Consider the following 22,714-nt stretch of genomic DNA (forward strand, 5'->3'; position numbering starts at 1 on the left):
CCAGCCTGACCAATATAGCGAAACCCTGTCTCTAGTAAAAATACAAAAATTAGGTCTTTGAGGAAGACGCAGTGGTGGGTGCTGTGGATCGCGGATCCGCACGCTCCTGCTCCTGACTCACCGCTGTTCGCTCTCGACGAGGAACAAGTTGGTCAGGAAGCCGCGTAGCAGCTATGGCTTTTAAGGATACCGCAAGAACTCCCATGGAGCCGCAGATGGCAATTCACTAAAATTCAACAAATTCAAATCGCTCTAACGAGCCACAGGGTAAATCCCTGGAAAAGGTGTGTGCTGACTTGATCAGAGGCGCAAAGGAAAAGAATCTCAGCGTGAAGGACCAGTTTGAATCCGACGACCAAGACTTTGGGAATCACTACAAGAAAAACTCCAGATGAGAACCCACAAGTGACTCATTGACTTGCACAGTTCTTCTGAGATTGTTCCGCAGATGACTTCCATCAGTATTGAAGTGGAGTTGAAGTGGAAGTCACCACTGCAGATGCTTAAGTCAACTATTTTAATAAATTGATTACCAGTTTAAAAAAAAATACAAAAATTAGCCAGGCATGGTGGTGGGCGTCTATAACCCCAGCTACTTGGGAGACTGAGGCAGAGGTTACAGGTGAAATCACACCACTGCACTCCAGCCTGGGCAATAGGGCAAGACTCTGTCTCAAAAAAAAAAAAAAAAAGGAAGAAAAGGAGGGACTCTGAAGCCCCCGGAGCTGGGAGGAGTCGCCTCCCACCCCCAGCTCTGTGTAGAATGATGCGCACTGAGGGCCTTGCCTCTCCCTGCTGGGCCCCTAACCACAGTGAGCACGGAAGCCCACCTCGCTGGGAAAGGGCCTCTGACACCTCCACCCTTAGGCTGGTGGGAAGCCTGGCCAAGGTACAGGGTGCCATCCTCCCTGCCATCCAAGCCTCACTGCAGCAGAGGCTGTCCTGCCTGCTGGGCTCTGGCACATGAGTGGCCTTTATTTGGGAGCTTGCAGGCACGGCCTCCTAGGAGCTGCCCCCAACTTCCCCCTGAGGAACCAAGCAAGGAAAGGCAGGGCCCTTGGAGAGCTCGTGGGGTCAGAGTCCGGGGACTCTGGCCAGGCACCCTGCCTCTCCCGGAGCTGGAGGACCCTGAAGACACTGCCAGAACGTGTTCCTTGCCCACACTGGCCAGGCATGGTGTCTTGGGCCCACTTCTTTGTCACCATCCCGCCCTGGACACCTCACAGATGCTGCAGCAGCATGGAGGCCTGAGAAAACTCCAACGTGGCACCGGGCGGTCACCTCCAGCCAGCTCCACCTGTGCACGCCTGGCAGCAGGACTCCCGGGCGGTCACCTCCAGCCGGCTCCACCTGTGCACGCCTGGCAGCAGGACTCCCGGGCGGTCACCTCCAGCCGGCTCCACCTGTGCACGCCTGGCAGCAGGACTCCCGGGCGGTCACCTCCAGCCGGCTCCACCTGTGCACGCCTGGGAGCAGGACTCCCGGGCGGTCACCTCCAGCCGGCTCCACCTGTGCACGCCTGGGAGCAGGACTCCCGGGCGGTCACCTCCAGCCGGCTCCACCTGTGCACGCCTGGCAGCAGGACTCCCGGGCGGTCACCTCCAGCCGGCTCCACCTGTGCACGCCTGGGAGCAGGACTCCCGGGCGGTCACCTCCAGCCGGCTCCACCTGTGCACGCCTGGCAGCAGGACTCCCGGGCGGTCACCTCCAGCCGGCTCCACCAGTGCACGCCTGGCAGCAGGTCTCCCGGGCGGTCACCTCCAGCCGGATCCACCTGTGCACGCCTGGGAGCAGGACTCCGGGGCGGTCACCTCCAGCCGGCTCCACCTGTGCACGCCTGGCAGCAGGACTCCCGGGCGGTCACCTCCAGCCGGATCCACCTGTGCACGCCTGGCAGCAGGACTTCCGGAGCTGCTGGTGTGGGCTCTGGAGACCAGCATCTCAGGCATGAGGCCAGACCTGGGCCAAGGCCCTCCCACCCAGAGCCTCTCTTTTGATGGGGCACTTCTACCCCAGGGCCAGTGTGGGCAAGGAACACGTTCTGGCAGTGTCTTCAGGGTCCTCCAGCTCCGGGACAGGCAGGGTCCCTGGCCAGAGTCCCCGGGCTCTGACCCCACGAGCTCTCCAAGGGCCCTGCCTTTCCTTGCTTGGTTCCTCAGGGGGAAGTTGGGGGTGGCTTCTGGGAGGCTGTGCCTGCAATTTCTAGGGCTGCCACCAGAGGGTGGTAGCACAGGGCCCTGCACGGTGCTCCTGAGGGTGGAACAGGAGCGGGTGTCTGACTCTGCCATGGCCTCACCTGTGTGCTTCAGCGGCTTTGGTGCCTGCGTATCCAGAGCCTGGTGTTTTCCCCCGCCCTAAGGAGGAAAAGCTACTCTCCCTGGCTGCCAGCCCCTTTCCAGCACAAAGTCCTGAGAATGTGAAAAGAACCAGGCTTGAAAAATGGCTCTTGTCAGCTTTACACAAGCAGCCCTGGTGCCCCAGCAGCCTCCTCAAGCTCTGATCCCATCTGGGCAGGGGGTCTTGTATCCTGACACATCGCCAGGAGGTGTTCCTGCACCTGCGCCATCCCCTCACTGTCCCCGGAGCACAGCAGCTGTCTGCACTCGGGTCCGAGGGCAGACGCCAGGGTAGCCCCTTCGGAGTGAGATCTGGGGCTCAGGTGTGGGGAGGGTGGGTGGTCCTGTCTCTTAGTGGGAGGGGACTCACACAAGAATGGGCTTCCAGCCCCGAGCTATGGAAAGGTAAATTGGGTCACTAGAGTGGTCGGAGTTCTGGCTGGGTGGCCGCAGTTCCCACCCCACCAGGTGGGACTGAAGCTGACCTGCTGTGAGTTGAGATTGGCTCACCGAGGTCCCCAGCTGCACCCAAGGTGGGCGCTGCTGTTGTCCCCATTTTACAGAAGAGGGAAACTGAGGCCCGGGCCGTGGAGGGTCGCCTTCGGGCAGGGGTGAGCAGGGTGCTGGGACTTTGATCCAGGTCAGCCTGTCTTCAGTCTCAGAACAAGTTGGAGAATGAACGCGTCGGTCACTGAGTGGGTCTTCACTCGGCTCGTTCATTCTGTGACTCTGCACTGAACGTTTGTGGAGGCGACGGTCCTAGCGACCATCCTATCCTGGGGAAATGGAGGCCCAGGGCTGGTTTGGGACTCAGCTTGTTGCTTTGTGGCCCTGGAAAAGCCCTTTCCCATCTCCGGACTTCAGTCTCCCTACCTAGAAAAGAGTGGGGAGAGGTCTCCAAGCGTGCTTCCGCCCCGACAGACTGCAGTGTTGGTTTGAGGGCTGCTGCCCTCGTGGGGGCTGAGCAGCAGCTGCCCCTCCCAACTTCCTGTTTACTGTGGCTGCAGAGCCTGTCCCTTCACTCAAAGCCAGTGTGATCACCATGGCAACCGGCCCGTGTTTGTTCCAACAGGTGGGCAGAACCTGGTGCAAGACTGCAGAGGCAGGGGGCATCGCTCCCAGACGCTGGCTCCAGACCCGCCAGCCCCTCAGGAGGGACGCTGCTGCAGAGGGGGGCTCAGGGCGCAGGCCCCCTCCCCTGCTTCCCCCGCGGCGTCCCCGGCCCAGGCAGTCCCTGCATTTCCTGCAAGCTCCCTGCCCTCCCCCACCAGCCTGGCTGTGCTGGGTCAGGATCGGGCAGAGCCTGGGGCCGAGCATCTGGAAGGAGAGCCCACCCAATGGTCCTGCCCCCCATCCTGCACAGACAGGCGCGGGGCGGGCATGGATGGGAGTGAGTTGGGATCCAGAAGTCAAAACACTTGTTGGCAGACGGGCCCCCTCCCTTTGAGGAGCTGTGTTCTGGAAGCCCATCTTGCCTTGGGCTGCCCTGGTGCCCTTTCGGGTGAAAACTCCAAAGTCTGACACCCTGCACCCCCCATCCCCAAAGGACTATGAGTGTCCAGCTGTATTCGGCCAAGCGCAGGTGGGGCCAGGGCGCTGTGCTCTTGGCAAGTCCGAGAGCCTCAGGACCCCCCAGGGCCGTGCTTAGCACAGACTTCTCCAAGTGTGGTCCCCAGACCTGCGGCAGCAGCCTGCAGCTGGGAAGTACAGGCACTGGCTGGCCCGGGGGTCCGCGCCTGTGATCTCAGCGACTTAGGAGGCCGGGAAGGGGGACCCCTTGAGCCCGGGAGATGGAGACCAGCCTGGGCAACATAGGGAGACCCCCATCTCCACAAAATAACCCCCCCCAAAAAAATAGCCTGCGGGAGGTCCCAGCTACTGGGGAGGCTGAAGCGGGAGGATCGCTTGAGCTGGAGAGTTCGAGGCTGCAGTGAGCCGAGATGGCGCCCCTGCGCTCCGTCCTGGTCGAGAGCTTTGAGAGCTTTTTTGAGACCCTGTCTCAAAAGAAGGGAAAAAATGCAGATTGCGCCCCCGCCCAGACTTTGGGAACCAGCGGGTTGGGGACGGGACCCATCAATGCCTTAACAAACCCTGCAGGAGACCGCGGACCCGCTGGGTTCCAGGTCAGCGCGGCGGAGGGAGAGTGGGGAGCCGCCCGGGAGGGGCTGGCCGGATCCAGTTCAGACCCCAGGGGCTCCGGCCGGCTGTGACCCGACGAGCGCCAACTGGGCCCTCACCAGAGCCTCAGGGACGATCGCCCCACAGGCCGTCCGCGTGGGCGTGGGGCGTCCCGAGTGGATTCCTGCAGGACGCACCCCTGCTCCGAGAAGAGAGGGGCGGGACCCTCGAGGGGTCCCTGAGCGAGGCCCTTCCAGAAAGGTCTGCGGCGCTGCCGGTCTTGGTGACTCTGGGTTCCCTGGGGTCCGCGGAGGAGACCCTGCCGACCAACCCCTCCCGGACCCCACGTGCCACAGGGAGGGCGCGCGCGGCCAGGCGGGGTCCCGAGGCACCCAAGCCCGCTCCCCGTCCCGCAGACACCTGTGAGTTGACTGACAGCCCCGCACCCCGGGGGAGGGGGCTCCGGCGCGGCTCAAGGCACAGGGACCCCGGCCCGGTCCCCCAAGGCGCAGTGAGCGCGGGGGGCGGGGCGAGCCCGGGGTCGTGGGCGGGACGAGCGCGGTCAGGCCCCGCCCCGTCAGGCCCGGCACCGCCCCCAGTAAGGCCCCGCCCCCGCAGCGGCGTCCGCCCCGCAGTTGCTCAGTCGTCGGCGCGCGCGGCTGGGAACGGTCGCTGATCCTCGGCGTTGCCGAGCTGGTGCCCGAGCGCGGCGCCCCAGGAGCCCCTCTCCCCGCGCCGGCCCACGGTGAGTGCCGCGGGCTGCAGCCGGTGCTGTTGGGCCGCCGTCGGGGCTCGGCCCCGAGCCCCCACCCGGACGGACCGACGGCCGCCGCCCCCTTGGCCCGGGTCCCCCAGGAGTCACGGGGGTGGCCTCCGAGGCGGGGGGCGGTGGGAAGGTCTCGACGCCCCCTCGGCCCTGGGGAAACTGAGGCCGCGCATGCTCGGAGGGGCGGGGTCTCGGGGGCATTTCTCCGAGCGCGCAGGAGCAGGTGCGGCGGTGGGGTCCGCACTGCGGAGCGGACGGGGGTGGTATCGGGGCTCTGGCGACGGCCTCCCCCGCACTTGGGCCGCCAAGCGAGGCTTCGACCCCCGCGCCCGCCTCCCCAGGGGAGCAGACGGGCCCGGGGCCTCCCAGCACCCCTCCCGGGCGGGCTGCGCCCCCCCCAGCGCCCTCGTCTCTTCCGTCCTCCCGCAGGTCCTCGTAGGGCCCTTCAGGCCCCCCCAAATCCCTGCGAGTGTAAAGTCGCCCCTCCTTCAGCCCCACTCCGCGAAGGGCTGTGGGCTCTTGGCCTGGGCCGGGGTCTCCGGGGGAGAAGTTTAAAATGACACACTAGGCCCGCCCCCAGACTCCCCCCGGACCGCCCGCCCCCTCCAAGGGGAGAGACCCCCCATAGAACTGAGGGTGCGGCTCCCGCGGGCGCCCGGAGCCCCGGGAAATGGGGTGCCGCGAGGCGGGGCAGGGAGGGGGTCGGTGAGCAGAGGGAGGAGAGAGCGCTGCGCAGACACAGGAGAGGGGAGGAAGAAGGCGCCGCGGACTGCGGTCTCCTGCGCTCCTGCTGGGCGCCAGCAGCTGGACCTTGGCAGCCGGTCTCAGACTTCAGGGAGCCCAAGGCCACCGGCAGCACTTGTTAGAATGCAGATTCCCGGGATTCGACTGGAATGAGACCCCGGGGAGCAGCGTTTGTAGCGGGCCCGCCAGGTAACCTGCACCTGGGCACTGCCATCAGCCGCGCAGGGGCCGTCTGGAGGAGTCAGTCAGACCAGGGAGAGATTCCCACGGGAAACCCCCAGGGCCTGGTGAAGGGGAGTCGGGGGCGCTGAGGGAGGAAGAGCGGGGAAGCTGGAGAGAAGACCAAGAGGGCGGCTTGGAGAGCCAGCCTGTGGGGCAGACGTCCCGCCACCTCCCCTGACAGGCACACACCCAGGGCACCAACAGCCACCCCCCTGCCCCAAATGTGGTAAGAAGGGCAGCCCCAGCACGTTGAAGGCGTTTGTTCCCAGACATCCTGCACTGGGGAGGAAGGTTGACCCAACCTCTGCTCTGCTGCCCCCAGACTTAGCTACCTCACTGTTCCCCCACCCCCAGCCCCCAAATGGCCTGGCAGGAGATGGCTCAGAGTCCCAGTTTCACATCTGGGCTCTGGGCAAGTCGCCCCTGCCCTGGGCTGTGAAATGAGATGTGCCATCCTCCTTGCAAAATGCCATTCCCCATTCAGCCAGGGCCTGGGGGACAGCCAGGGAGCAAGGTGGGACGGGCAGGTGTGGCTCCACCCCCGTGCCACAAGGCAGGAACTCCTTGGCAGTCCTCCCTCTGCTCACTGGACACATGGGAGTGTGGTCCTGGCCCTGGCATCAGGCATGAGCAGAGTCTGGGCTCATCCTGCCTCATGCTACTGTCCCAGGGTGAGAGCCTGGGAAGGAGTTACACCACATCTGGACCCACGGGAAAGACGGGGGGTCCCCTGCACCTGGCTCACTCCTGTCCCATAAGTGCTGAGAGCCACCCAGGCAGTCAGTGCTTCCTGCACTGGTCACAGACACAGGCAGATGCGTATGTCCACCATTCACAGCAGCTCTGGCCTCTGTGGCAGGTGGCTCCCAGGGCCCATGCAGTTGGGTGCAGCCAGGCTATGAGCTGCCCAGGCAGCCTGGGGTTTCCAGGGCAACCAAAGGGGTTTCTGCGCACCCAGGATGAACCAAGTCTTCTGTACACCTGTGCCAAGACGCCACTATTGCACCCATCCTAGCAACGGGCAGCGGGAGGGGCAGGAGCTGCGGTTGGGGTCAGGGTGGCTGGCCTAGCTGGTTGTCTCAGGAGCTTAGCACTGGGGACACCAGAGAGACCTGGATGGCCGTCCCCGGCCCACCTGCTAGCTCTGGGACCTTGGATAGGCTCTCCGCCCTGCGCCCTCTGTTTACCTATCTGAGATGCAGGGAGCAAAGGGCATCCCTCTCGGGCCGCTCTGGGGATGAGGAGGTGAGTGTGGAGAGAAAAATGCAGGGAGGGCACTGAGCCCCCTCTTTCTGCCTGGAACATCTTGTTCTCACCAAGACACCCCCTCCCCAACCCCGCAGCTCGGGCCACTTAGCTCCTGCGTCACGTTTGTCTCCAGGACTGCGAGCCCCCATCGCCCCGTCACACGCACATGCGGCCGGCGGTTGCCCTGGCAACAGCTCCAGCAGCGGCTGCTCTGCTGGCTTCGGGGGGCTGCAAGGGGAGCAGCCTTTTCCACCCAGCAAGGGAGGGGAAGCGGGGTCTGCGACTCCCGGGTCCCTGGGGATTTCATGACTGGCTGTGGGGGTGACAGCTTCCGGAAGCATTGTACCCAGCCCACTGAGCCCCCTGTCTTTTGGGGGGAGGCTCACAGGGGAAGGCACTGATAGGTTTGAAGGAGTGAGGCCCCCCCAAGCATTACCTCTCACAGGGTGGGAGCCGCAAACCCTCCTTCCTGTCCTCAGCTCTAGGGTCTGGTCCCATGAGAGCCTGCACCCAGGGCTCGGGAGCTTGCAGGGACCCTGGAATCCAGTTGAGATGTCCAGGAATGGTGTCTGAGCTAGTGTGGGTGTAGATTGGGGCTGGTGACCCTGAACCCCCACAGACACAGCAGGGGCCCGGGAGCTGGCGCCACAAGGTCCATTTGGAACCCACCACTGGCATGGTGTGCCCGGGCCCCTGTGCTGCCCACTGAGCTTATGAGTCTAGTGCAGCCAAGGGGAACTGGCCTGGGCATGCAGGGGAGGGGTGGGCTAGCCTGGCCCTCACCGCCAACTGTGGGAGCCTGGGTGAGCAATAGAACCTGCTGAGTCTTCGTTTCCTCTCCTGTTCCGTGAGAATGACCATGCCCCCTGCAACGGCCAGTGTGCCCAGCCCGGAGGCACCCTCCGCAGGTGGATGAGAGAGCACTTGCAAGGGAAGGGGACCCAGATAGCAAGGCTAGGACCCCGGGGGGCTGGGGGAGCGCAGTGTCCTAGAAATCAGAGACCGGCAAGGCTGGGACAGGAGCCCAAGAGTGGCTACGTCTCTTGTGGTGGGGCAGAGGTGGCCTGACTCTGGGACAGTTTTCATGGAGGGGGGAGGGGACCTCCCTGGGGCTGCTGGGGGGCCATGCAGGCAGAGGCAGTGCAGAGGTGGAGGGTCTGCATCTGTACCAGTGTGGAGGAAGAGGGTCTCAGGAGGCTGTGGTGTCTTAGCCATCATCCTGCCCCTGTTGAAGGGGTGTGCAGGTCGGTACCACCCGGCCTTCCTCCCTGACACGGGTGGGCTCGGCAGCGGTGGCTCATGCCTGTAATCCCAGCACTTTGAGAGGACGAGGCAAGTGGATCACCTGAGGTCAGGAGTTCAAGACCAGCCTGGCCAACATGGTGACACCCCGTCTCTACTGAAAGTACAAAAATTTAGCCAGGCGTGGTGGTGGGCGTCTGTAATCCCAGCTACTCGGGAGGCTGAGGCAGGGGAGAATCACTTGAACCTGGAGGTGGACGTTGCGGTGAGCTGAGATCGTGCCACTGCTCTCCAGCCTGGGCGACAGACTGAGACTCCATCTCAACAAAACAAAACAAAAAGTGGGTGGGGCCTTCCGGGCAGGGGTCTGCTTGGGCCCGGGCTCCAGGCCTCGGCAGAGGGCAGCTGTGTCCCAGTGGTGACATCTGGGCTGCTGCTGCTACAAGCAGGAGGCTGACAGGGTGGCTCAGTTGCCATAGCAACATGAGGGGAAGTGACTCCGGATGGACTGGGAGGGAGCTGTAGCCCCCACGCCCGGCATTTTCCAGCGGGGCCCGGCTCGCTTCACGTTCTCGTTTGTACCAACTGTGGGGAGCAGGCCCTGCTTTGTGGAGGCACTGCCCCCCACCTTCCACTGTCCACCTCAGGTTCGCTGACCAGTTCCTGGGGTGAGGAGGGGGCACTGACCTCCGCTGTGGTTGGTGAGTGAGGACCCCCAGGCCGTCCCCTCCAGGGCCTCCTGGCCATGTGAGCACTGCCTGCCCCACCTGGGCATGAGTGCTGCAGCCCAGGCCACCGGCCCCTCCTCTGTCAGGGTGATGAAGACCAACAGGCCTTTCGTACCCAGGCTCCTCTGTGGTCCAGGATGTCAGGGTTCTGGCCTTTCGTACCCAGGCTCCTCTGTGGTCCGGGATGGCAGGGTTCTGGCCTTTCGTACCCAGGCTCCTCTGTGGTCCGGGATGTCAGGGTTCTGGCGAGTTTTTACCTCCTGCATAGGAGAGCTGGGTACCTGGCATCTGTCCTGGCCCCAGAGTGGGCACAGGGGCTGGGGGAGCTGAGTGCTGTGACCTAGATCTTGGTCCTCTTGGTGCAGCCCCAGGAGACAGGTGCCTCCCCCGTGCTGTCATGGGGAGAGGTGTTGGGGGGCGAGTGCAGCAACCACCTCCCTCTCCAGTGAGACCCCAGGAGCCCCTGGCTGGACCCCTGGCTCCGGGTGGGCACCAGCCCCACCTTTGATGGCATCCACTACCTCCTACCTGAAGCCGCCCTGTAGGGCGTGCAGGGACTTAGCTGGTCACCCAGCAGGTGTGTGGACAGGAGCCCAGTGCCATCCAGGCTGTGGGTGAGCCCCCAGGCCTCTGCCCCACCTCTTCCCGCCCACCCCCTGCCTGCCGTGGCCTCTGTGGTGCACGGAGGATGGAGTGGGTGACCTGAGGCTGCGGGCCGTGCTCTCTGCTGTAGGTCACCCACCATGTCGACCTTGCTGGACATTAAGAGCAGCGTGCTCAGGCAGGTGCAGGTGTGCCCGTCCTTCCGCCGCAGGACTGAGCAGGAACCAGGGAGTGCCAGCGCCGACCCACAGGAGCCTGCCACGGGGGCCTGGTGGGTGCCCAGGGGCCCAGCCCCACACGCTCACAGGGTCACTCCCCACCAGACTTCACACACGGCCACCCTGGCCCCAGCCCACCTAGGTGCAAAGGAGGGCCTGCACTCAGCCATGCCACACTGTGGAGGTCACATGGCCCTGTCTGCCCCTGGAGTTGAGGGTCCCAGGCAGGGGCCAGTGTGCTGAGAGCCTCGAGCTGACCCAGCCCTTCCTCCAGGAAACCTGGGGACGGCGTGGAGTTCTTTGCCCACATGCGCCTCATGCTGAAGAAGGGGGAAGGCAGACAGGGCCTGCCGTGCCCCGAGGTGAGGGTGCCGCCCGCAGGTCCCGGTACTGCAGCCCAGCATGGGGCTTCCCCCTCCTCTCTCTCCTTCCCCCTCCCCCCTGCCCTCGCTCCCACCTCCTGGGGCACCACTTGTCCTCCCAGCCGCAGGCCTAGGGCTCTCCCTGTGATCAAGGCCCTCACCCTGGGCCCCACACACAGGTCCCCCTGCGCAGTGGCTCACCGGCACCCCCAGAGCCTGTGGATCCCAGCCGTGGCCTGAGAGCCCTGGCCCCGGAGGAGGTAAAGGTGGGGGCCGGAATCAGGGGCAGTTGTCTGCAGTGGCCGCTCTCTCAGCCGTTTATAGGCAGATACTGTGTGCACAGGGTCTGGTGATGGTGGAGAGCCAGGGTGGGTGGGTGAGTGAGGAGCGGAGGGGCTCCCAGTGCAGGGCGGCAGGGGTGGGGCCTGGGCTCGGCAGGCAGGAGGGGCTGCTGAGGGCTGGGGGCCTGGGACGTGGCACTGTGGCTGCCCTTCCCCCACCTGCAGGTGGACATGCTCTATGAGGAGGCCCTGTACACAGTGCTTTACCGAGCGGGGACCATGGGCCCTGACCAAGTGGACGACGAGGAGGCCCTGCTCAGCTACCTCCAGCAGGTCAGCCCACCCGGACCCCGACAGCTTCCCCACCTCAACCCCTTCCCGACCCACTGACACCATGATCACCCAAACAGCAGGATCTCCCCGATCCATGCACAACAGGCAGAGATGGCTGAGGGTGCACACAGACACACACGCGCACAGGCTGACAGATGCACCCCCAAGGACGCACCTGGCTTCCACCTGAGTGTGCTCTGAACTCCCCCGTCCCCTTGTGGCCCCCCCTCCTGCACATGCACTCGTGTGCCCCTCATCACGCCGACCATCTCCGGGCATGCCCGGGCCCCTTGGCACAAGCCCTCCGCCGCTCCCTCCCAGGCTTCCCCCAACCCTGCACCCGTGAGGACTGAGGTCCGGTGTCTGTGACTGGGGCTGAGCCCGAGGTCCCAGCATGGTGGCAGCCTCGCTTCAGGGGTTGCCTAGGTCCTGCCAACCCACCCGCCCTCCACAGGTGTTTGGCACCAGCACTGAGGAGCACACCGAGGCCATCGAGCGAGTGAGGAAGGCCAAGGTGAGGCCGCGGCTGCCTGGGCAGACCCTGACCAGCATGTGCCTTTGTGGCGGGGGCACAGGGCAAGGCCCTGTCACCTCCATGCTAAGCAGGGTGTCTGGGGGGCAGCTCAGCCTCACTACCCTCCCACACCCCTCTGTCCACAGGCCCCCACGTATGCCTTGAAAGTCTCTGTCATGCGTGCCAAGAACCTTCTGGCTAAGGACCCCAATGGTGCGTGGGGACCCAGCGGACCTCGGCTGCACCCAGGCCTGGCAACCGTGGAGGGCAGAGGGTGTGGGGCTGGGGCTGAGGCGCCTACCGTTCCCAGGCTTCAGTGACCCATACTGCATGCTGGGCATCCTGCCTGCCTCGGACACCACGCGGGAGCCCCGTGCGCAGAAAGAGCAGCGCTTTGGCTTCCGCAAGGGCAGCAAGCGCGGTGGTCCCCTGCCCGCCAAGTGCATCCAGGTCACCGAGGTGAAGAGCAGCACGCTGAACCCCGTCTGGAAGGAGCACTTCCTCTTGTGAGGCCCTCACCCATCTAGGTGTGGGAGGGGGGCTCTGCCTGGGGTCCAGAGTTGGGCTGTGCCTGGAGGGGGGTGGCTCGCAGCGGCTCCCGGTCTCTGTGGGGCCCTGTGGCCACTTTCCAGAGGAGGAAACTGAGACCCAGAGATGGGCGTTGTGCCACCGGGGCCACACGGCTGGCGACACGTGGCAGGATCGGGATTTGGACCTGAACAGCCTGTCTGGAGAGCTGGAGCTTGTGGCCTGCTCCCTGCTGCTTCTGAACTCCCTGACCCCGGCCTGGGCAGAGCCTCGCCAGGGACCCTCATGGGCATCTCTCTGTTCTCCATGTAGTGAGATTGAGGACGTGAGCACGGACCAGCTGCATCTGGACATCTGGTACAGGCCCCTGCACCGTGCAGGGAGGGGGGAATGGGCACCTTTTGGGAGGGAGCAGGACGAACTCAGGGCTGGGCTGGGGGCTCCAGACAAGCCAGGTCCTCTCCTCTCCCCACCAGGGATCATGACGACGACGTGTCCCTGGTAGAAGCTTGTAGGAAGCTGAATGAAGTCATCGGCCTGAAGGGCATGGGCAGGTATGACTGCGGGGACCTTTCTACCCCTCACCTGTGCCCTCAGCTTGGTTATGGGGCGCAGCGGGTGGTGGCTCCCCAGGAGCCTCAGCGTGATGCCCACCACCGCGCTGGCCAGGTACTTCAAACAGATCGTCAAGTCAGCCCGTGCAAATGGGACAGCAGGACCCACCGAGGACCACACTGATGACTTCCTGGGGTGCCTCAACATACCTGTCCGGGTGAGTAGGTGTGGGGTGGGGCTGGTGACGCTTAGGGAAGGGCCTGGGGGGTGTCCCAGTCTTCAAGGGGCAGGGCATTGCCTGGAGGAGCTCCTGCTCTTGGGCCTCCGCTGAGTGCTCACCGTTGCCTGACACCCTCGTTCCCCGGAGAAGGGCAGCCCAGGCCATGTGGTCTCTCCAGGGTCTCACAGAGTCAGTGTGGAAGGAGAGGGGGAGGAGTCTGGTGGGCCTGACCCCCATGCTACCCCCAGGAGGTGCCTGTGGCTGGCGTCGACCGCTGGTTCAAGCTGGAGCCACGTTCCAGTGCCTCGCGTGTGGAGGGAGACTGCCACCTGGTTCTTAAGCTGATCACCACGCAGGTGGGGAAAGTGGGCGTCTCGGTCTTCCACCCCCGCCCGCGGGGCTGGGGCAGAGCTGGTGACCCGGGGGGCTCTGCGTTGCAGAGAGACACCGCCATGAGCCAGCGCGGGCGATCCGGCTTCCTGTCCCACCTGCTGCTGCTCAGCCATCTGCTGCGGTTCGAGCACCCAGCAGAGGAGGTAGTGGGTGCTCCTGGGATTGGGACAGCCTGGCAGGGGGCCTGAGGAGGGGATGTGGGGCTGTCCCGCCTCCACCCACGCCAGACCTCCTCCCCCAGCCCAACTCCAGCAGCTGGCGAGGAGAGCTCAGCACACCAGCCGCCACCATCCTCTGCCTGCACGGAGCCCAGAGCAACCTGTCACCCTTGCAGCTGGCCGTGCTGTGAGTGGGTGGAGCTACGAGTGGGTGGGGAATGTGGGCGGGGCGTGGGTGGGTGGGGCATTGGGGACCATGCGGTGAGTGGATGTGGTGGTTGGGATGGTGGGTCAGGGAAAGGGGCGGTGATATGAGTAGGTGGGGCAGCAGAGGGGCGGTGCTATGAGTAGGTGAGGCAGCGCTGATTGGGTGGGCAGGGAAAGAGGCGGTGCTATGATTAGGTGGGGCAGCGCTGATTGGGTGGGCAGGGAAAGGCGCTGCTATGAGTAGGTGAGGCAGCGCTGATTGGGTGGGCAGGGAAAGAGGCGGTGCTATGAGTAGGTGGGGCAGCGCTGATTGGGTGGGCAGGGAAAGTAGCTGCTATGAGTAGGTGGGGCAGCGCTGATTGGGTGGGCAGGGAAAGAGGCGGTGCTATGAGTAGGTGGGGCAGCGAGGGGCGGTGCTATGAGTAGGTGAGGCAGCGCTGATTGGGCAGGGAAGAGGCGGTGCTATGAGTAGGTGGGGCAGCGAGAGGGGCGGTGCTATGAGTAGGTGGGGCAGCAAGAGGGGCGGTGCTATGAGTAGGTGAGGCAGCGCTGATTGGGTGGGCAGGGAAGAGGCGGTGCTATGAGTAGGTGGGGCAGCGAGAGGGGCGGTGCTATGAGTAGGTGCAGCAGCGCTAATTGGAGGGCAGGGAAAGGGGCGGTGCTATGAGTAGGCACGGCAGTGCTGATTGGGTGGGGCCGAGAAAGGGGTAGTGCTGTAGGTGGTGCTGAGTGGGCGTGGCAGGGGCGGGGTCCATATCCCTTGACCATGGGCTGGGCCCCGCAGGCACTGGCAGGTCAGCAGCCGCCACCATCAAACCTGCACGCTGGACTACAGCTACCTGCTGGGGCTGCTGGACGACATGCAGGCACACTGGGAGGAGGCGCCCTCACTGCCCCAAGAGCAGGTGGGTGCAGCCGGGGCCTTCTTGCCAGCCATGGCGAAGGGAGTGCTTGGGACTGGGGCTGCTGAGTGCCGGTCGGCGAGGGGCAGAGTCTTGCCTGCGTGGGGGTCAAAGACAAACAAACTGTATGACATGGATTAGAGCCAGCGCTCTGCGGAAAGGAGACGGGAGGCTCGTGGAAGTCACCTCGGGGAGCAGCCAGGACTTAGGACAGAGTTGGGGAAGGCCGCCAAGGTGGCGCCCATCTGAGCGACAGGAGGGAGCGGCCTTTGCAGGACGGACGTGGGAACTGGAGGGGCACAGGCCCTGCGTGTGCTGCGTGGGTGGAAACCGAGGCTGGGACAGGCCGGCTGTGCCCGTGGAGGGTGCTTCTCAGGGCAGAGCTGGGCTGACCATGCGGGGGGAAGCGGGTTGCGGGCCGAGAAAGGGAGGGTGTTTCTCCTCATCAGTGAGCGGTCGGGGCTGCTGGCACTGAAGGGCCCTGTCCCCACAGGAGGAGGGCCTCGCTGATAGCTTTTCCGCCTTCTCTGAGTTCGGGCTGCAGCTGCTGCGCCAGCTCCGCGACTACTTCCCCGCCACCAACAGCACTGCTGTCTACCGCCTGGAGCTGCTGCTGAAGTGGGTGCAGCCCCGCGTGTCGGCGTGGGTGGGGGCGGCTGGCAGGGCAGGCCCCACTCAGCGTGCTGCCCCCACCCAGGTGTCTGGGCAAGCTGCAGTTCTTCCAGCCCTCCTTTGAGATCTGCCCCTTCGAGACAGAGCTGAATATGGACGTTGCTGCGGCCCTGAAGGTGTGTTCCAAAGCCCATTGGGGGCCAGCCGCTAGGCCCTCCCCTCCCCTGCCCTGCCTTCCCGTCCCCTGCACCTCTGCACCACGGTCTCTTGCCCACCTCTCCCTCTTCCCTGCAAACCCCCATGCTGTCTTGGTGGTGTCTGTTGCAGAGAGGCAACCGTGAGTGGTATGACAGGATCCTGAATGCCAGGAGTCCCCGAGAGCAGGTGCGGTTGTGGGGGACCCTGGCCGTGAGGGGTGCGGGCAGCCGAGAGGTGGGTACGAGCTAGGCTTCCTTACAGCCAGGACCACAGCGCCTGCCTGGGCTGGTTGTGCTGGCCGACGCCATCTATGATGACCTTCAGTCCTGCTACAGTGTCTATGCCAGCCTCTTCCACAGGTGGGCCTGGCCTCTCAGGGCTGTTCTGGGGCTGGGGTTGGGGCCAACAGAGCCTGCAGGGAGGGCGCAGGTGGATGAGGTATGTCCCTTCCTCTGCAGCATCCTCAATGTGGACGTCTTCACCCTGACCTTCCGGCAGCTGGAGCGTCTGGTGAGCAGGGTCCCTGACCCCGGGTACCTGCCAGGCATGGGGAAGTGGGCAGAGGCCCTTGACTAGGTTGCTGCAGGTGGCCTGATTCTGCTGTCCTGGACAGGTGGCTGAGGAGGCGTGGGTGCTGACAGAGGAGCTGAGCCCCAAGATGACGCTGGAGGTGGCCTCGGGGCTCTTTGAGCTCTACCTGACCCTGGCTGACCTCCAGCACTTCTGGGATAGCATCCCTGGCCGGTGGGTGCCCCGTCCCTATCTCTTGCAGACAGACTTTTGGATGAGGGCCCCCGGACCTGTGAGGGGGGCTCTCCTGGGGCTATTAGTTTGGAACGTGCTAGTTAAGGCATCTGAGTCAGGGCCAAGCCCTGACCGGCCTCCCACTACAGGGACAGCCGTTCTCTGGCCTTGGCTGGCATCCACACCCCATTCCTGCCTGCTGTGAAGCTCTGGCTCCAAGTGCTGCGGGACCAGGCCAAGTGGAGGCTTCAGGGAGCAGTGGACGTGGATACAGTGAGAGCTGCCCTGGCCCGAGGACACTGGGGCTGGTCCAGGCCCCCAGCCTCCCCCACAATCCTAGCCTCCCCCACCTCTCCATCCTCCCCCACAACCCTAGCCTCACCCGCCTCCCCAGCCTCCCCAGCAACCCCAGCCTCCCCTGTCTCCCCAGCTGGAACCTGTGGACCCTTCCTCCAGGCACAGCAGCTCCGCAGCCACTGCTGGTCTCTGCCTCAGTCACATCCAGGAGCTGTGGGTTCGCCTGGCGTGGCCTGACCCTGCCCAGGCTCAGGGGCTGGGCACCCAGCTTGGCCAGGTGTGTGAGTGGGCCCTGGGGGTGAGGGGAACAGGTGGGGGAGGTGATGGGGCAGGGGAGGGTTCCATGGTTCCCCACCACCGCCCCCTCCTCAGGACATGTGTGAGGCCACCCTCTTCTACACGGAGCTGCTTCGGAAGAAGGTGGACACTCAGCCAGGGGCGGCCGGTGAAGCAGTGAGCGAGGCGGTGAGTGGCCAGCTGGGGAGGGGAGTCGGCAGGAGGTGGGGAGCCATCACCAGGCCCTGACCCATCGCCACCTGACCACACCTCCCCCAGCTCTGCGTGGTCCTCAACAATGTGGAGCTCGTGCGCAAGGCTGCTGGGCAGGCCCTGAAGGGGCTGGCATGGCCCGAGGGGGCCCCGGGACTCGAGGGGGTGCTCCCCCGCCCCCTGCTCAGCTGCACACAGGCCCTGGACGATGACCTGCAGCGGGAGGCTCACACGGTGACAGCGCACCTGACCTCCAAGGTGGGTGGGGCCTGGAGACCGGAGCGTGGGGACAGTCCCTGGTGCCCCCTGCCCATGCTGAGCGCTGCTCCTGCCCTCAGATGGTGGGCGACATCCGGAAGTATGTACAGCACATTAGCCTCTCACCCGACTCCATCCAGAACGATGAGGTGAGTGCTGGGGCGAGGGGCCGTGGACGGGACTGTGTGTGCTGGGAGCAGGGCAGAGGTGCGGGGTCAGCCCGGCCTGAACACCCCTGCCGGCAGGCCGTGGCCCCGCTCATGAAGTACCTGGATGAGAAGCTGGCCCTGCTGAACTCCTCGCTGGTGAAGGGGAATCTAAGCAGGTGCGGGCGGGTGGGGTGGGATGGACTGGCCCGTGGTCACTGATGCTGCCCTGCAGGGTGCTGGAGACCCTGTGGGAGCTGCTCCTCCAGGCCATTCTGCGGGTGGGGCCAGCGGGGCAGGTGCGGCTGGCCCGTGGTCACTGATGCCACCCCGCAGGGTGCTGGAGGCCCTGTGGGAGCTGCTCCTCCAGGCCATTCTGCAGGCGCTGGGTGCAAACCGTGACGTCTCTGCTGATTTCTACAGTCGCTTCCACTTCACGCTGGAGGTAGAGCCCCGTGAAGGAACGTTTCCCGCCGGCCCCCGCCTCAGGGCTGCTCTGACCCCTCCCTTTATCCCCACTGGCTCAGCAGCCACTCCCGGGCTGTCCACGGCGTCACCTCCCGTTAATGCCGAGGTGTGACCTCTGGTGATGGCCTTTCCCCAGCTTTCCTGGGAGCTTCCGATGCCCCCCAGGGTGTGAGAAAGGGCTCTGCCCTGGACTGCTGAGCCCCCAGTGCTGCCTGGGCTCCTTTGTGCTGGGGGTCTCCACCTGTCCCCAGCACAAGCCAGGCTCCCTGACACCTCCACCTTCTTTCCCTGCCCCAGGCCCTGGTCACTTTTTTCCACGCAGAGGGTCAAGGTTTGCCCCTGGAGAGCCTGAGGGATGGAAGCTATAAGGTGAGGCGGGACCCTCTGTGCGGCGGGGGCGTGGACGAGGGGACCGAGTTCAAACTGCAGCCCCGCACAGGCTGTGTCCTTGAGCATGAGGTGGCCCCACGGGCAGTCAGGTCTCCCAAGTGCCAGCGCTGACTACCAGCACCCAGGGGCCCCTCCTGACGCGCTTCCCCTGCAGAGGCTGAAGGAGGAGCTGCGGCTGCACAAATGTTCCACCCGTGAATGCATTGAGCAGTTCTACCTGGACAAGCTCAAACAGGTAGGGAGGCGCCCGGGACAGGGTGCTGCCTCTAAGGCTCCCCGAGCCCAGCTGCGCTCACCCGCCTTTCTGCAGAGGACCCTGGAGCAGAACCGGTTTGGACGCCTGAGTGTCCGTTGCCATTACGAGGCGGCTGAGCAGCGGCTGGCTGTGGAGGTGCTGCACGCCGCCGACCTGCTCCCCCTGGACGCCAACGGTGAGCTGCAGCGGGGACGGGTCGGGTGATGGTAGGATGGGGACGGGGGGCTCATGACCGTGCTCCTGCAGGCCTAAGCGACCCCTTTGTGATCGTGGAGCTGGGCCCACCGTATCTCTTCCCACTGGTCCGCAGCCAGAGGACCCAGGTGAAGACCCGGACGCTGCACCCTGTATACGACGAGCTCTTCTACTTGTGAGTGTCCCAAGCCCCAGCCCCGGGCTCCAGGCTGCGGGAGTGAGACTCCGCTGACTGGCCTCTGTCCGCAGCTCCGTGCCTGCCGAGGCGTGCCGCCGCCGCGGGGCCTGTGTGCTGTTCACCGTCATGGACCACGACTGGCTGTCCACCAACGACTTCGCTGGGGAGGCGGCCCTCGGCCTAGGGGGCGTCAGTGGTGTCGCCCGGCCCCAGGTGGGCGGGGGTGCAAGGGCTGGGCAGCCTGTCACCCTGCACCTGTGCCGGCCCAGAGCCCAGGGTGAGTGAGCATCCGGGTGGGGGGAGGGGCAGCGGCCTGTCGCTGGCTCCCACACATCTGCCCACGCCCGCTTGCAGTGAGGTCTGCGCTGCGGAGGCTGGAAGGCCGCACCAGCAAGGAGGCGCAGGAGTTCGTGAAGAAACTCAAAGAGCTGGAGAAGTGCATGGAGGCGGACCCCTGAGTCTGTCAGCTGCCAACCCCGGCCCTGGCCCCCACCCCGAGTTCCCTGAAGCATCTTCCAGCTCACTGTGGCCAGTTTTGTGCAGCCAGGGCCCACGGCGCCCCTCCTGTGCTGTGACGTGTGTGTCGTGGCTGGCCCCGTGGCTCCCATCGCCCTGGCCGTGTCCGTCTGGTGTGTGCTGTGAACCCCTGCACCCAACCCCACATCTGGGTGGCCAACTTGGCAGGACCTGGCCAGAAGCTGCCCGGGACACAGTGCAGGCCACAGTGGGCTTGGCCACCAGGTGCGCTTCCCTGCCCGCTTCCTTGGGCTCCCTGGCCCTGGGTGGGCGGTGGGCAGCTGGTCTCCAGGGACTCAGTGAGTGGCTGTGCTCCCTGCACGACGGGCAATGTGCAGAGGCATTTTTTGGTAGTCACAGCTGGGGAGGGCAAAGGGTGCCACTGGCACCATTGGGTGGAGCGTCCAGAGCCTCCACTCACAGAGGGATGCAGAGGGCAGGTGAGTCAAGAACTGCACAGATCTCCAGTCCCCACGGGGCTCGCAGGGCAGGGACGTCACCCAAGACCGGTGGTCAGTGTGAAGGGCTCCATGCCGACTGGCAGGGTGTCCTTCACGCACATATCTGTGGCCACCCGAGACCTGCTCCACAGCCCCGCCAGGCAGAGCCAAGAGTTCGCCCCAACCCTTCCCCAGGCCCGGGGTGAAAAACAGAGACTCACACGCGGCTTCCTGGCCTGCAGCTTCATTGCGAGCGCGCTGAGGCAGGATGCAGAGCACAGCTGTGCTGGAAATGCGGAGAGAACCCGGACAGCTCAGTCCTGCCAGCAGCCACGAGGAGCCGAGACTGCCAGGCCCATCTACGTCCCTCATGTCTCTAGATCTTCTCGTCACCCAGCCTCAAATATATACGTGTCTGCAACCCTCAGTCTCTCTGCCGCGTCTTGATTCCTTTCCAAACCTCAGCCGGGGCCCTGGCTTCAGCCCCCTGTTCCTGAGTCTGCTCCTCTTCAGAGCAGCTGCTGCTGGTTCCTCCGTGCTCGGCACCAGGCCCCGGGTCCTCAGACGCATCACTGTCATCAGTGTCCGAGGGCAGCCTGGGAAGGGAGGGGGAGCACGTTCCCAAATGACATCCTCCCTGGCTAGCTGGAGGCAACCTCATCCACAAAAAGCCGCAAGCCCAGGACAGATTCCTCTGCATGTACTCTCCAAACCCAACCTCTCCAGTGGGATGTCCACTTCAGGTTTTCTAGTCAGACCATCAGGGTGTTGTTTACGACACCACCCCCAGGCAGCAGGAGGGGCTCAGGCCAGAGGTAGAGGAGAGCCCTGGGTCTGAGTGATCATGAAATTAAGAAGCCCAAGGACCTACCGGGTGCTGGCCACAGGCCTGTTGGGGTTTCCAGACTCTCTCCCTGAATCCACATCGAAGGGATCTGAGCCGAGAGAGGAAAGTGGTCTGTAAGTGAGCTCAGAGCAGGACCAGGCCTCCCACCACCCAGGCTTTGGAGGGCCTTGGCTCCCAGCCCCGCCAGGGCTCACCAATCTCCTCCTCCTGGGGGCTCTCCTTGGCGCTGGCTAAGAACTCCTGTTCTGCCTGTAGCACTTCCTCCGGGCTGCCGCAGGCCGCGTACTTGTCCAGGAGCTGGCGGTTCAGGTCCAAGAAGCCCTTGCCCCATTTAAACTTCCGCAGCAAAATGACAGCGAGGTCCGGAAAGCCTGATGGTGTGACAAACGAGAAACCCAAAGAAGTAAATGGTCCCCTCGAGTGCGTCCTGATCACCTGCTGCCGGATGGCTCTCCCACGTAACTGCAGGGTCCTCACCAAACATTAGCTCACAGTCCTGAGAGCCCGAGCTGCCCCCAGCCCCAGCCTGCACCTCCCCTGCTACAGTCCACACCTCTGCAACCGACCGAGTCCCCCTCCTTGTTGCGAAACGCAAACATTCCCACCAAGAGTGCCCCATGCCTCATCTGGGCTTCTTTAGATCAGCAATTCAGTAAGGAGGACACGGAGGATAAGCAGGATTCTCGGGGCAGTGCTGCCGTAATGAACGGCACCCCATACGCTGTACCGCGGCGATCCCATTCCGCCTCCACTGCAACTCCACAGGCCGAAAACCTGAGCTGAAACCCTGGCCGGTCTGAACTGCTTCCCTGTCTGTCCCTTACGCTCCTCCAGGGGTGTGTCCGCAGGAAACACGATGCTGGGAGCACAGCAGGAACACCAGGTTGCCCAGTCACGCTGTTGTGGAGCCCCTGGACTCACCTACGATGCAGAAGGTGGCAGCAAAAGCTTCCACGCAGGAAAGTCTGCACGGCCGGCCATAATTTACGGGGTTGGCAGCCACCAGGTAGGGCAGCAGGCGCAAGTGGCTACCTCGCATCTTCCCAAACGGCGTCTCGTCCAGCCTGGCCCAGGAGCAGTCGATGACGGCGACCCCAGACTGCGCCACCAGCTGTCTGCCAGGGACAGCATGGGGTAAGTTCAGGAGCCAGTACTACCCAAAGTGAAGCATGTCCCTGGAGAATTTCTTCGCTAGGGATTCAGGGACATCATTCTGCCATCTCCAAATATCCTCAAACAGACTCCATGAGCAAGGTTTTGAGGCAGCTGTTTGGGGTACCTAGGGCATGCGTTTATTCACTAAACAAACGTTTATTATCCCAAAACCTCCTTTATCCTAAGCTCTGCGCTATGCAAAGCAGGCAAACTAGACAGACGTTCCCTGGCCACGTGGGTGTGGCTGTGGGTGTGACATACAAGTCCCACTAAACGATCCCTGAAAGGAACCACGCGCTGGAAATGACGAGCTAGGGCAGGCCTCCCGCGCCTACCTGTCTGCGGGGGACACGTACTGCTTGCCCACGGGGCTGAGCACCAGACCGCCGAACCTGTGGCCCAGGCGCAGGCATCGCACCAGCCCCAGGCGGGCCAGCTTGCGGCCGGTGCAGCGCCGGGGGTCGCAGTGGCCCAACTCCCACATGGCCAGCGTGCAGGGCAGCGCTGCCGGGCCCGGGCCGCCCTCGCCCTCAGCCGTCCCTGGCTCCACGGAAGCTGCACGAGAGAGAGAGAAGGGCACTCGGCCTCAGCGTAGGATCCCCGGGCAGGCCCTCGAACCCCGACCCGCTCTCCCCATCACGCCTCGCTCACCTTGCAGTGCGGCGCCGACCTCCTCGGCGAAGGCCTCCAGGGAGCGGGTCCGGAGGTGCCGAGGGCGGCCGCCTTCCGCCCCCGGCCCGCGCGCTGCCCTCCTGCGGCCCATGGCGCGAATCCGAGGTGCCGAGTACTCCCCACCGGGTACGCCCCTCAGCCTCTGGACTGGCCGTGCGGCTGCCAGCCCATGCGC

General features: G+C 64.5%; 2 protein-coding genes across 8 annotated transcripts; one reads left to right on the forward strand and one right to left on the reverse strand.

The window, feature by feature from the left end:
* The first annotated feature begins 5,107 nt into the window (after nucleotides 1-5,107).
* LOC105485856 (BAI1 associated protein 3) lies at nucleotides 5,108-20,292 on the forward strand. Of its 7 annotated transcripts, XM_071083840.1 has the most exons (36): nucleotides 5,140-5,199; nucleotides 9,770-10,018; nucleotides 10,138-10,278; nucleotides 10,500-10,587; nucleotides 10,767-10,847; nucleotides 11,094-11,201; nucleotides 11,656-11,715; nucleotides 11,862-11,928; nucleotides 12,026-12,221; nucleotides 12,556-12,600; nucleotides 12,720-12,797; nucleotides 12,913-13,015; nucleotides 13,267-13,374; nucleotides 13,459-13,554; nucleotides 13,653-13,756; nucleotides 14,561-14,681; nucleotides 15,172-15,296; nucleotides 15,376-15,466; nucleotides 15,618-15,674; nucleotides 15,750-15,847; nucleotides 15,947-15,998; nucleotides 16,102-16,232; nucleotides 16,382-16,505; nucleotides 16,663-16,806; nucleotides 16,902-16,994; nucleotides 17,085-17,276; nucleotides 17,357-17,425; nucleotides 17,522-17,601; nucleotides 17,759-17,867; nucleotides 18,188-18,259; nucleotides 18,435-18,515; nucleotides 18,591-18,711; nucleotides 18,783-18,906; nucleotides 18,981-19,186; nucleotides 19,264-19,650; nucleotides 20,108-20,292. In XM_071083840.1, the coding sequence occupies exons 2-35, from the start codon at nucleotides 9,912-9,914 to the stop codon at nucleotides 19,365-19,367; spliced, it is 3,576 nt and encodes a 1,191-aa protein (XP_070939941.1). In that variant the 5' UTR covers nucleotides 5,140-5,199; nucleotides 9,770-9,911; the 3' UTR covers nucleotides 19,368-19,650; nucleotides 20,108-20,292. The 7 variants fall into 7 exon arrangements, with proteins under 7 accessions (XP_011746726.2, XP_070939941.1, XP_011746728.2 ...); XM_011748424.3 differs by lacking the exon at nucleotides 9,770-10,018 and having other exon boundaries at nucleotides 5,108-5,199; XM_011748426.3 differs by lacking the exons at nucleotides 5,140-5,199; nucleotides 9,770-10,018 and adding an exon at nucleotides 5,221-6,153.
* LOC105485857 (TSR3 ribosome maturation factor) lies at nucleotides 20,094-22,701 on the reverse strand. The gene is made up of 6 exons (XM_011748428.2): nucleotides 22,519-22,701; nucleotides 22,203-22,422; nucleotides 21,634-21,827; nucleotides 20,907-21,083; nucleotides 20,737-20,800; nucleotides 20,094-20,461 (listed from the first exon to the last, which is right to left on the reverse strand). The coding sequence occupies exons 1-6, from the start codon at nucleotides 22,628-22,630 to the stop codon at nucleotides 20,290-20,292; spliced, it is 939 nt and encodes a 312-aa protein (XP_011746730.2). The 5' UTR covers nucleotides 22,631-22,701; the 3' UTR covers nucleotides 20,094-20,289.
* Between the last annotated feature and the right edge of the window lie 13 nt (nucleotides 22,702-22,714).

The sequence above is a fragment of the Macaca nemestrina genome, chromosome 18 (genome assembly GCF_043159975.1).
Source record: "Macaca nemestrina isolate mMacNem1 chromosome 18, mMacNem.hap1, whole genome shotgun sequence".
NCBI classification, from domain to species: Eukaryota; Metazoa; Chordata; class Mammalia; order Primates; family Cercopithecidae; genus Macaca; species Macaca nemestrina.

Excerpts from the sequence above, each read along its gene's own strand:
- LOC105485857 (XM_011748428.2), bottom strand. The coding sequence starts at position 22,630 with ATGGGCCGCAGGAGGGCAGCGCGCGGGCCGGGGGCGGAAGGCGGCCGC. Across the intron at positions 21,084-21,633 it reads TGCCACCTTCTGCATCGTAG|GCTTTCCGGACCTCGCTGTC; the intron begins GTGAGTCCAGGG and ends TCACACCATCAG. Across the intron at positions 20,801-20,906 it reads CCCCCAGGAGGAGGAGATTG|ATCCCTTCGATGTGGATTCA; the intron begins GTGAGCCCTGGC and ends CTCTCGGCTCAG.
- LOC105485856 (XM_071083840.1), top strand. The coding sequence starts at position 9,912 with ATGGCATCCACTACCTCCTACCTGAAGCCGCCCTGTAGGGCGTGCAGG. Across the intron at positions 13,016-13,266 it reads GCCTCAACATACCTGTCCGG|GAGGTGCCTGTGGCTGGCGT; the intron begins GTGAGTAGGTGT and ends TGCTACCCCCAG. Across the intron at positions 19,187-19,263 it reads GTGCCGGCCCAGAGCCCAGG|TGAGGTCTGCGCTGCGGAGG; the intron begins GTGAGTGAGCAT and ends GCCCGCTTGCAG.